Below are 13,297 nucleotides of genomic sequence, written 5' to 3' on the forward strand. Positions count from 1 at the left end.
TTACTTATCATCTCAGGGATTTGGGGTGAAGGATAGAGAGGTGATGGGAAGGGCAGAAAAAAGCTACTCCATCTAATGTGTTCTCACTCCAGATGTTCCCAGAGAGAGAGAGAGAAGAGTGATTTCTGGTTGGAAATAAAGAAAGTTCTGTCTTTGAATTGTCAGTGGTTTTCTGGGGCTAAACTTTGTAACCTGCGATATGCAAATGATACAACCTTGCTTGCTGAAAGTGAAGAGTACTTACAGTATTTACTGATGAAGCTCAAAGAGCACAGCCTTTGGTATAGATTACATCTCAATGTAAAGAAAACAAAAATCCTCACTACTGGACCAGTAAACAACATTCTTATCAACGGAGAAAAGATTGACATTGTCTAGGACTTCATTCTTCTTGGATCAACTATCAACACTCATGGAAGCAGCAGTAAAGAAATCAAATGACGTATTGCATTAGGCAAATCTGCTGCACAGGAACTTTTTAAAGTGTTGAAGAGCAAAGATGTCAGCTTGAGGACTAAGGTGTACCTGACCCAAGCTATGGTATTTTCAATAACCTCATAAGCATGTGAAACCTGGACAGTGAATAAGGAAGACTGTAGAAAAATTGATGCCTTTGAGTTATGGTGTTGGAGGAGAAAATTGAAAGTACCATGGGCTGCCAAAAGAATAAACAGATGAAGTGGAGGGTCAGAGGAAAAGTAGAAAATCCCCAATGAGATGGATTGGCACAGTGACTCAAGTGTAACAACAATTGTGTGGATAGCACATGTCGAGGCAGTGTTTAGTTCTGTTGTACACAGGGCTGTTATGTGTCAGAACTGACTCTATGACACCTAACAACAGCAACGTTAATGCATTTCTAACCCTAAAACAGAAATTAATTTGTAAATGGTCTGACCTTCTTTCCATCACCTGGTGTCCCTTGCAGGTGACCCCTAATCTTGAAAGAGGACTACACCTCCTCAGTTATGGTATTGGTCTGATTCTGAGGTGGGAGCACTGTGCCCTTTTCTGTCAGCAGGACTATAGATAGGTGGCCAAAAACACACCTTGCTGACCATCCCACTCTACTTGTGAGTGGAAGTCGGGGAAATGCAGCAATGAAGACAGGGCCTGAGTTTGCCCATGTTCCATTAATACTCATTAACCTTGAGTTGAAAGCAAGAAAAGGAAAGTCTGGCCAGTTTGAAGTTTAGGGAGATATGTGAACTCCCAAGCCCATGGACACTGATCTAACCACTGGAGGATAGAGCTGAGAGTGAAGTGACCAGCTGGTCTGAAGTGTGGGAGAGCATGTGAGAACTCTCAAACTTGCATATGATACCCATTTGACCTAGAGTGGATGACTAGCTGACCAGAACCCAACCAGACAAAGACAAAGAAGTTTGATAACTGTGAGCAAGCATTAAATTGCTACAATTTGATGAACTGGATCTTTTCTTATAGATGCAATTGCTCAAAATCTAACTGAAATCATAGAAATTCTTCATAATAAGGATCAAACTTGTTCCTCAGTGCACTGGGTTGATAGGGACAGGCAACTTAGACACTGGCTAACAAAAATGCGGGCCTATAAAGGCAAAGAAGCAACTGGCTTATAAGCTTTCATGAGTGTGTTAAACTTCAGAATGAAGAGGGTAAGGTAGAATATGCACTGAATAGCTTCCCTCTTTCAGTCCATATTCTGAAATGATGATGATGATGATAGGATTTTATGATTCAGTTGTAAATTATATCAGGTTAATTGTACAACTTTAATGGTAGAAGATGTGTAACTAAAAGATGGGAGTAATTAATCTTTCATTTCAGGAACAGAGGACTCCAGGACTATCCAAAAAGGAAGAGAATGAGTGGAGCTTGCGATCTTGCCCAGAAAAGCAGTGACAGCAGAGATGGTGGCCGAGGCAACGGCACAGAGAGATAGAGGAGCTAAGGACTCTAAGCCCATGGACTGAGAAAGACTGTGTGCCTGCGGGCAGGAGGCTGGCTTGCAAAATGTGCCCTTTGAGCATTTAAATGAATATACATATATATTGTTTTGAATGTGTACAATAAATCTTTTTGCTTTGCTCATTTGGGAAAAATAAGTTGTAAAAGGGAAGCCACACAGTAGAAGCAGTAACTGTTGTTACTGGGAGGAGAGTGTAATCAACAAAATGAAATAAAACATGTAATTGATTCAAAGTATAAAAAAAGAAGAAGAAAAAGCAATCCAGGATGGTTACTGGTGTGGGGAAGGGAAAATTATTCACGGGCTAGAGGGTAGACACATGTCAACATAGGTGACAGGGCAGGCAACGTACAACAAGAAGAAAAGATGAGTAGGAGACACAGGGGAAAGTAATATTAAAGTGAATAGGGGTAAATACTGTTAAATGTTGGTACATGGGAGGGGATTGCAATCCTTGTAATGATCAAAGTATATGATTTGTTGAGTGTAAAACTGATGACCTGTTCTGTAAACCTTCACTCAATTTCCAAGGAAAAGTTAAAAAAAAGAAAGAACACACCTTGCCAGATCTTTTATTGGGCTTGCTTTGGTCAAACACCTGGCCCATGAATCTGGGTCTTTACATTGTTGTTTGTGGTAGAGCCTTCTTTCTGCCCAGTTCTGATAGCAGGACCTTCTCTAGGACTCTGCATTCCTGGGTTCCTATGTAACCCAGGACAGTACTCCTGAGACAGTAACTATCTGTCCACCAGCATCACTGTCTTGATTGAGCAAGATTGTTTCGTCACTGGGTCCTGCCTGGGGACTGAGGTGCCCCCTGCTGCCTCACTGTGGGCCTCCCCAGAATTGCCTAACCCACAGCTTCCTTCTAAATTTCTGCTCTGAGACCTGCCCTCATCCAGTTCCCAGAGGAGAATAGACTCATGTGAACACCAAAATCTGCCTCCCATTCATCTTCACTTGGTGACGCTTTTCTGAAGACATCCACTTTGAGCAACTGAGGGTGCCAGTATGAATTATGGTCATCATGGCAACTATTCAATTGCTACCTTGAACTCTAGCTTAAACTTTGTTATTCTTATTTGAATTATCATGACCTTATGTTTCCTCTGGAGTCCTGGTGTGGTGCTGTGGGTTAATGCACTGGACGGCAAAGTTGGTTTGAACTGCAAGATCGGCAGTTCAAGCTCACCAGCTGCTCCTCGGAAACCCTATACAGGACTGCTATGTGTCGGAACTGTTCTCTCCAACTAGGTTGGAAACTCCTAGTTAAAGTTTTGTTTCAACTTGGCTGGGCTTGGATTCTCAGTGGTTCAGCAATTAATATGAAATAATGTCCCATGATCAGATATAAGTAATGTAATCACTCCTCCCATTGAGGTGATCTGATGTGATCAGCCGTGCTTGGATATGATTATCCTATGTGTTGTAGATCTTTACTTCTGTGATGCTAATGAGTCAGATGAAATCTACAAAGTTAGAGTGAGTCTTTTTTGAGATATAAAAGGAGAGAGAAGTAAGCAGAGAAAGAAGGACCTACTGCCACCAGGACAGATGGGCCAGGAGTGGAGTGTGTCCTTTGGACCAGGGATTCCCTGATTTGTGAAGCTTCTACATTCAGAGGAAGATTGATGTCAAGACACATCGAGAACTCCAAGGAATACTGGGCCTGGTGTCGGTGGTTATGTGCCGTGGAGTCGATTCCGACTCATAGCAATCCTGTACAGGGCTTCTGAGGCTGTAAATCTTTACGGGAGCAGAAAGACTCTTTTTTCTCCCACGGAACAACTGGTAGTTTCGAACTGCTGATCTTAAGGTTCGCAGCCCAATTTGTAACCACTATGACACCTACTTAAAAGAGACAGGGACCATTCTCCAGAACCAGTGCTCTGAATTTGAACTTCTAGTCTCCTGCACTGTGAGACAATACATTTCTATTTGTTTAAACCACCCACTTGTGGTATTTCTGTCGTAGCAGTACTAGACAACTCAGCTACTCTTGAAAAGAAGAGTCGATATCTATCTTCGTTTCCCTTCTCATGCCTAACATGTGGTTCTCAACTCATGTTTATCAACTGGTTTTTATGAATTTATTAACTGTGCATCTTGGAGCAAAGAATGTTTCTTGTAAGAAACCACCTGAAGATGAAAGACCAGGTGGATCTCCAAAAGCCACCTAGCCCAAGGCCTAGACGCATGTCCAACTGCAGCCAAAATGTTAGTACTAACCATTTTTCCAATCATCATCACGTAGGGACCCAAGTACTTGTTGACACCAAAGATATCGAGGACACGGATATACCAGAAGATGATGTCCACACAGTAGATCACTCGGCCATAGCCCATGTATGGCTGGTTCTGTAGGCGAAGGATAGCTCCAATCATGAACACAGAGATGGCCACAAGGTCAGTGATGTTCCAGTACTCCTGAAGCCAAACTTTTATCTTCTGACTGAGCTTGCCTGGTTCTGACATGAGGATCTGTAAACAAACCCCAAAGAAATCATAAACTAGGAGTGTTGTGTGGCAGCCCCGTCTTCTTGGACTTGTGGACGGATAGGACTGGTGGAACATTCCAGGGTATCTGGCCCAATTTCCTGCTCTAAACACCAATCTTCTCAGGCAGAGAATGAGGTCCAGACAGAGGAATTCCAAGGAGTCCTCTGTATTTCTCGATTCAGTGTTTTATGAATATTGCTATCAGGAAATGCCTTCTAAATTACATCTTTCTGACTGTGCTTAAAGACTTTTTGTTTTTATTTATTTCTTTTTCTAAATGATCTGGACCTGTGCTTGCTAGCTAATATTGCAGACTTGGCATAGGAGAGAAAACAGAGAGTCCACCCCAAGGGATATGGCAGAATTAGACTTGGAGATATTTTTTTGGCAAATTTCCTTTGGAACTCAGATGTGAGAGGTCAGGAGAAAATTGAACTTGATTTTCTCCTGCAGTAGTTCTGGAAAAGGACACTTCCTCAGAGTAGAATTGGAAAAATGGAACAAGCAGCATGGTTTGGACATTCTAATAATAGTAGGGCAGGGTACCACACTCTTCTAACTTCAGAAGGGGATGAATCAACATTAGCTGTTTCCTCTGAGGCCCAGGTCAGACTTGCCTCCGTTCTCCATCCATTTTTTCCCCCTTAGCAATTCTGACACCAATTATTCCTCCCAGTCATTCCTTCCTTCTCTGCTGGGTTTGTTAGTTCATTGCAATGGCCACACAAAACACAAAACTCATAGACAGTACTCACAGTTAAGGAGTTTATTAGGGAAATAACAGGTTATAATTCAGGAGCAGCTTCCTGGTGTGGTGCTGTGTGTTAACGTGCTGGACTGCAAAGTCGTTTGAACTGCAAGGTTGGTGATTCAAGCTCACCAGCCAGCCACTCCTTGGAAACCCTATACATGGTCCCTATGGGTCAGAACCAACTCGACGACACTTTACAACAACAACTTTTTGGTTAGTCAGGCTCTCGTTAAAAAACCATTACCATTCAGTGGACTTCAATCGTGGCGACCCCATGTGTTTCAGAACAAAGCTGTGCTCCAGAGGGTTTTCCTGGCTGTTCTGTTATAGAAGTTATCACCAGGCCTTCATTTCATGGCATCACTGGGTAGATTTGAATCTCCAACCTTCAGTTTAGTAGCCACATGCAAACAATTTGTACCACCCAGGGATTTTCAGATTTTTCACTGGAGACTCATTGTTGTTAGACACCATTGGCATCAAACTCAGTCTACCTGGTAGAGATTCTCAGTCATAGTTTCTAGTTCAGTAAGAGGGTCAGTATTAACTGCAGAGTAATAGTGTTGTTGTTGTTAAGTGCTGTTCAGTTGGTTCTGAGTCATAGTGTCTCTGTATAGGGTTTCTGAGGAGCTATGGGTGGGTTTGAACTACTAACCTTGTGGTTTGCAGTTGAGTGTTGATCCCACAGCACCACACCAAGAGTCTGCAAAATAATGATACTGATTCTATATCAACTGGAGAAAGAATCTGAATTATGTTGTTTGCTCTTTTGGCTCAAGTTTTTTATTTGTTTTTTTTTTTTCTTATATAAAAACTTTCTCTTCATAAACTAATCTAGTGAAGTAAAAGTTTCAGATTATATTAGAAAGAAAAGTACCTGGCCCATGTTTCCTCTGTCGTCTGTAGAGATTGCCTCTTTGGTTTACACTTTAGTATTAAACACTCTGAAATGTAAGGGTCTGAAGTCCTGGTGTGGCACTGTGGGCTAATGCATCAGACTGCAAAGTTGTTTGAACTGCAAAGTGAGTGGTTCAAGCTCACCAGCTGCTACTTGGAAACCCCACTGGGTCGCTATGGGTCGGAATTGACTCTATGGCACTTCACAACAATGACAATGCTAGGGTCGGAATCCTGATGTGGCGCTGTAGACCAAGCACTGGGCCACAAGGTCAGTTTGAGCGGCAAAGTCTGCATTTTAAACTCCCACTCCTTAGAAACCCTACAGAGGTCATTAGATAGGGTCTGCTCTTTTTCAACATTTAGTTGAAAATACTGTTTTCTCTGCAGCAGATGCTCTGACATCCTGCCCAGACACCTTGGGTCCTTTCACCAGGTGTGTGTGCCTATCCCCACCTGTTGCTGTACTACAGTTAGACTCAAACCTACCACCTCCTCAGGAGGCTTGTCCTTGGGTAATTGGAGCCTCCTTTCCATGGTGCAGAGGGTTAAGCACTGGGCTGCTAACTGAAAAGCCAGCAATGTGAACCCCCAACTACTCTATAGGATACAGTGAGGCAGTCTGCTCCCATAAAGAGTTATAGCCTTAGAACACCGATGAGGAAGTTCTACTCTCTCCTAGGAACTTGTTATGAGTTGGAATGGACCCAACGCAGTGGGTGTGTCTCTAGTTGGCACCAATGGCATATGGAGGTGGATTATAGAAATCTACTCCCTTGGTTCAAAGTGAAACAGAGTCAATACACTCAGAGCCGTCTCAGGACTAGGTGGGGGGCCATATTCCACTTCAGACCACCCTTCACCTTAGTACCCACTCCTCTCTTTCCTTAATAAATCACTTGTACAAGATTTCCCAGCACAGGTTGAGGCACCTGACCTGAAACAGTCAACTCAGGTTCCCAAGTCACAGGAAATATTTCATCTCCTGCATCTCTGTATTTCTAGTTTGGACTTCCAGAAAGCTGAGCCCAAATCTGTATCCAGTTATAGTAGTTGGTACATTTCAGGTTCCAGAACATTTCCAAGCTGTTTTATCACTGACCATCATTTATTTTGCCTTGTGTCTTGATTTGCTCGTTTTTTCAAGTTCAGCAGCAAGCAGAAAAATAGTGAGTGGAAATAAACTTGAGAACGTGACACTCTGAGAGAAAATTCTCATGGCACGTATAATGTTTATAAAATGTTTTTGCAATAAGAAGCTGTATCTAATTTGAGGCCAGTGGTTAATGGGGCTGGGATGGGTGTTTAGAGTCTTTTACCTCTCGGATTTTCTCCAGGGTCAGGCTCACAATGTAGGAGATGACGACGCACTCCTGGAATGAGGGCCAACGGTCCATCCGCACCAGTATAATGTAATTAAACAGCAGCAGGTAGCCCAAGTATGAGAGCTGAAAGAAAAAGCAGTTGTCAGTGGTACTTGGTAATGTGCGAAAAGATGGTTTTGAAAATCTATTTTGAGGTTGACACGTCTTCTGAATCAAATCTTCATTTACAACGTGACGGACTCATTTAGAAGAAGCCTTCTGTTCAAGTCACCAGTGCAGTAGTGAAATTCAAAGCAGGTTGAGAGGCATTCTATCAAGATGTGAGCTTTGATATTTCTTTCTTTTTTTATTGCATGAAGATGTATTCATACAATCGTTCTCAGGGGAAAGGTATGAATTTGCATAAAGTTATGATAATGAAACTTTTAATAATTTAATAGCATGTCTCTTATATTCTTGGAAACTGGAAAATTTACTTCCTCCTCACTGGCTGGAAAATTCCCCTCTTGAATCTTTTACCACTAATGGGAGGGTGGGAGAAGACAGATGCTCTTGATGGGTTGTCTGATTGGGAGCATAATGAATTCCCTTGGTTAGCAGTGATATGCTGTGTGTTGTGCTACACTAGGGTTCCCTCGATCTTCATGATGAGAAAAGATTGAGTTGGAGATGGAAGGTGGGTGAGGTATGGAGGGAGGTTGTGTGGAATGAGTCACTGTTAAGCTGACAAAGCTTTGGTTTCAGCACACTTACTGGGACAGTTCCCTTCCAAAGTCTTGGGTTGGTGTTGTTGTTAAGGGCCATAGAATTGGTTCTGACTCAGTGGGACCCTATAAAGTTTCCAAGTAGCTGCTGGTGGGTTTGAACTGCTATTGTGGTTCAAACCAACATTATGGTCCAGTGTTTATTCTTTAGTGCCACACCAAGGCTTCAAGTCTTGAGGAAGCCCTAGCAATTGTATATTTGTGGTTTTTTAAAAAATGTTCTCCCCATCCCCAAATCCCATCCATCAAACCATCTAAATTTTAGGTCCAATAAAACCTGAATCCACCACTGAGGTTGATGGTAAAATTCCCTGTATCCACCATCTATTCCTTGTGGGATGATTAGAACAAGAGTTCTCACACTTTTAGGTATGTCAGAATCTTCAGGAAAGCTATATAATGTGTAGACATCTTCCCTCATGTCTAGAGATTGTGTTCAGAGGGTTTGGTGAGAAGCTCAGGATGGCGTTTGCTGGCTGACCATGTTCAGCAATACCAATGGTCAAGCTCTTCTGCAGCTGGGCTCAGCCCAGATCCTCAGCTGACTCTGAGCTGAAGAGAGTGGATGACAGAGGCTTCACCTTCATCATCAGGTATGGTGACCAAAAGGTTGAGTGTCTGCCATTTGCCAGCCCAAGTTTCCCCTGAGTCCTTGAGCAGCTCTGAGGTGCCGTCCCCAGAGCTTTTCTTCTCCTTACCCACCACTCACCCTCACCCACTGCCCAGTCCATAGGCTGGGAGCAGGCTTCTCAAGTCCCATCATTTTATCCCATCCAGTCAAATGGAATCCTGGTGCCAGGGCCTGCCTGCTGTGGGCTTTGGTTTGATACCTGGGATTTCCCCGGTGGATCCTGGACCATGGGACTGAACACTCTCTCCCTGGCCACCCCTGAGGCTGCTCCTGTGGGCATGCCATGCCATCTTGATCTGTCAAGACAGTGGCTGCTAGAAAGGCTGCAGGATGCTGTGACTGACCAGCTTGGGGTCCACTTCAGAGAAGAGAAGCCTTGATTTCCTCTCTTATTCTTGGAGTTTATAATCTAGGCTCAGCCCTGCTTGCTAGAATCTGTGAGTCCGTCCATTAAAAAATGGTCACTTTGTTCACTTAAAAATAAAATAAAATTTTCTAAATGTCCCATTTCTGAAATATTTTTTTAAAAATCCTTCAACTTAAGTACATACAATGTAACTAATTTGCTTTATGAAATGATGTATTTATGGCTAGAATGGCTATTACTGTCGAATGGGAGCCAACCCATGGTGACCCTGTCCTGTAGGGATCCAAGGCGCTAAGTGTTAATGATAGCAAATTACTACATCTTTCTTATTTGGAACTGACCTTCAGTTAGCAGCTGAATGCTTAACTGCCCTACCACTAGGCTTCCTATTCCTACCTATAATACATACACATGTATGAAACTGTGGGATAAAGCACTGGATGGAATGTTGTGTTGAACCACAAAGTTGGCAGTTCAAGCTCACCAGCCGCTCCTTGGAAACCCTAAACAGGGTTGCTATGAGTTGGAACCGACTTGACAGCACTAAACAACAACAACAACAACAACATGACAAGATAGCTGATTCTGTTTTAGTTAGTTATCCACTAGTCCTAGTTTTGTTTTCATAATTCAAGTCTATTAAGTTTTAAAGACTTTTAAAAGCCTTTGATGTTTTTTCTTGACTTTGACATTATCCAATTATTAAAAGAAGGAGTCCTGGTGGGGCTGTGGGTTAGTTGCTGGGCTGCTAACCAAAAGGTTGATGGTTCAAACCCACCAGTTGTTCTATGTAAGATAAAATTGTCTACTCCATAAAGATTTACAGTCTTAGAAAACCTTTATCGGTTCAATATATGTTAGAATCAACTTGAGGTCAATGGAGTTTTTTTGTTGTTGTTGTTTAACTATTAAAAAGAAAACAAAGCACCCACAAAAAATAGCTGCATGCTAATGAGAAGGCATTATTGCATTACTGTGTAAAACCAGAACTTGACAATGGGCGCATTATAGAATTCACAGATCTTTGTTCCAATGGGAATACTTCTTTGCTTTCTGTACTCATTCTCCTCATCCCCCTTCCTTGAATCAGCGTCTGCATGTGCACCCTGGAAAATAGAGCACAGCATAAAGCAACAGGTTGTTAAAGGGGGATGCACAATACTTAATAGATGGGTGCCTTTTAAAGTAACAAATAAAGATATCTTCCAAGTACTGAGAGTTAGAAATTCATGGTAAGAGAAATGACAACAATTTGGGAAATGAGAGCAAGTTACCATCTTATGTCCAAGGGTAACACTGACCATGGTTCCCTCTTCCTTCTCTTTGCCATCTTCATTTTCCTTGGATGTTTGATACAAGACGTCATCGTAGGTACGAAATTCCAAAAACAAGATGGTGGGGGGGAGAAGAATCCCCATTATAACCTATGTAAGATGAGAAAGGAATCTGTTTATCATCTATGTCAATTAATATTTTGTTATATAACCTTCAACATTAGTCAATGACCTAAAGCACTTGGACTTTTTTTTAATTACAGTTTTTATTATGAATTGAGTGATTGTTTACATGGGAAAACATCAGTTTTACATTCATCGTTTCATTGCAATGATTACAGTCTCCTCCGTGCATCATCATTCAACAGTATTTGCTTCTATTCCCTCTGGTTTTTTCTTTTGAGGAGGGCGATGTACACAACAACACTCAGGAATATGTAATTGTTTAAACAACCAAGGGGCACATTCTGCAAGCCTGCCTCATGACCACCAGCACACAGCCTTTCTCTTTCCATGAGTCTGGAGTCCTCAGCTGCTCTCTCCATGTCACCATCTCTGGTATAGCTGGTTCTCTGGATAGGGTCCTACATTCCTCTTATGGTCCTAGGTTCCTCTGTTCCTGAAATGTAAGATTAACTACTCTCCCCTTTTTGTTACAAAACTTCTACCTTTACAGTTGTGACAGTCGTAATTAGTCATGATAACAATTACTCACTATTGAATCATAAGAATCTTATCCCCATTTCCTTTCACCAGACCCATCTAGACAAGGTGAAAACTATTCAGTAGGGATTCTACCTTTTCCTGCACACTCTGAAACTAAGCTCCCTCTTGTAAGCCAGTCACTTCATGCCTTTATAACTCCCCATTTTAGGTAGCCAATGTCTAAGTTGTCCATCCCTATCAACCCTGTGTACAGAGGGGATGAGATTGATCCTTGATGTGAAGACTCCTTCCCTCTCAGTTGGTATTTTGAGCTACTATATCCATAAGTATAGGTCAAGTCCATCAAATTGTAGCAATTTACACTTGTTTCCTTCATCGAAAATTTTTTTTATCTTCCTCTAGTCAAGTTCTGATTATGAAGCCATCTAGGCTAGGTCAAATGGGTACAATCTACAAGTTTGGGTGTCCTTGTGCATCTCCCCTCACTTCATATCAGCTGGATCCTTCACTTTTAGCTCTAGCCCTCTGTGGCTATGTATATCCTTGCCCATGGTCTCAGGAGTCCCCAGGTCTCACCACACTTCCTTTTCTCTCTCTCATCTCCAGGTCAACAGGAGTCTGTGGAACATGGTGGAACACAGCCCATTTCTTCATTGCTGCCTTTCCCCATCTTCCACTCACCAGTAGACCACTGGGGTCACCAGCAAGCTTATATGTCTGCTTGTGTGTTTCCTTTGAGTTTCAGTCTTGGAGCAGGGTTTGTCCTGAAGGGACTTGATTGCTTGCCTTGATGGCTCCCCAGGGAACAACTTGCTTGTTTTCAGCCAATCAGACTGCCATTTTTGTTTTGAAGTTTTCCTGCTGGCCTTTCTTTCAAGAAGTATCTTCTGTTCCTCTAGTTGCTCCAGGTTGATAGGACACTTTTTTGAATTATATTCTAAACAATTCCTTTGAACGATTTCTACTTTTAGTTCTTATTGATCTTTCCTTATCTCTGCACAACAGAAATAATGTTTTATATTGTCATTTCTTTGCTAACTTAAGTATTTATCTTTTGACGTCCTAATCTTAGGTGAGACTTTATCTTACTTCATCCCATCCCACTTCCTTTCTCCTTGTTAATAGCCACATCAATATTTTTGGCTCCTATAAAGTTACCATCTTAGTAATATAATGCTGCCATAACAGACATGCCACAAGGTAGTAGTGGTGGTGGTGGTGGTGGTGGTAGGTGATGGTGGTGGTGGTGATGTAGTGGTGGTGGTGGTGGGGCTTTAACAACCAGAAATTGATTCTCTCACAGTGCAGGGGGCTAGAAGGTTCCATTCAGAGTGCTGGCTGTGGAGGAAAGTTGCTCTCTGTTGACTCTACAGAAAGGTCCTTATCTTCTTTCACCCTCTGTAGGCTCACTATTCCTTGGAGTTCTTCATACATCTTGACATCAATCTTTCCCTGGATCTAGGAACTTCACAATGCAGGGATTCCAGAAGAAAGGATGCACTTCACTCTTGACTCTTCTATCTTGATGGTAGTAGGTTTCTCTTCTTTCGTATCTCAAAAGAGACTGGTTCAAGATATAACCTAATCATGTAGATTGTGTCTAACATCATTAACATCATTTTTTTGTTGCTGTTGTTGAGTGCCGTCTAGTTGGTTTCGACCCATAGTGATCCTGTATAGGGTTTCCGAGGAAAGGCTGGTGGGTTTGAAACACCGATCTTGTGGTTCAAACTGACATTATAGTTCAACTCATTATTCAACAGTAGCACACCATGACTCCAGTAACATTCTAGAAGTGAGGACATAGAATTTATTGAATAATTATATCATATTAGAATTGATTACATCAGGTCATTTCCTGGGATAAATGTATTCTATTAGATGTCATCATGGAGGTGATAAGTACATCTTAACTGCTCAGCAACTGAGAATCCTGGTCCAGTAAGGTTGGTACCAAACCTTAACTATCATAGTTACCTTTGTAATCTTACATGATGCATTGGAGTCTCTATCTTTTGTTTTAACAACCTTGGATAGTCTCTTGATCCCCACATTATATTGTTGTTGTTGTCAGGTGCCATTGAGTTGGAACTGACTCATAGCGACTCCATGCACAGCAGAACAAAACAATGTCTGATCCTGGGCCAACCTCATTACCACTGACACACTTGA

General features: G+C 42.0%; 1 protein-coding gene across 1 annotated transcript in view; it reads right to left on the reverse strand.

Moving 5' to 3' along the window:
- Positions 1 to 13,297, reverse strand: part of TRPM1 (transient receptor potential cation channel, subfamily M, member 1) — a 148,236-nt gene that overhangs the window by 72,304 nt on the left and 62,635 nt on the right. The window contains exons 19-22 of the mRNA XM_006872161.1: positions 10,487 to 10,609; positions 10,160 to 10,291; positions 7,418 to 7,546; positions 4,181 to 4,432 (exon numbers count right to left, since the gene is read on the reverse strand). Coding sequence (XP_006872223.1) covers positions 4,181 to 4,432; positions 7,418 to 7,546; positions 10,160 to 10,291; positions 10,487 to 10,609 — 636 coding nt within the window. The remainder of the gene's footprint in view (positions 1 to 4,180; positions 4,433 to 7,417; positions 7,547 to 10,159; positions 10,292 to 10,486; positions 10,610 to 13,297) is intronic.

Source organism: Chrysochloris asiatica, unplaced genomic scaffold, assembly GCF_000296735.1.
Source record: "Chrysochloris asiatica unplaced genomic scaffold, ChrAsi1.0 scaffold00184, whole genome shotgun sequence".
Taxonomy (NCBI): Eukaryota; Metazoa; Chordata; class Mammalia; order Afrosoricida; family Chrysochloridae; genus Chrysochloris; species Chrysochloris asiatica.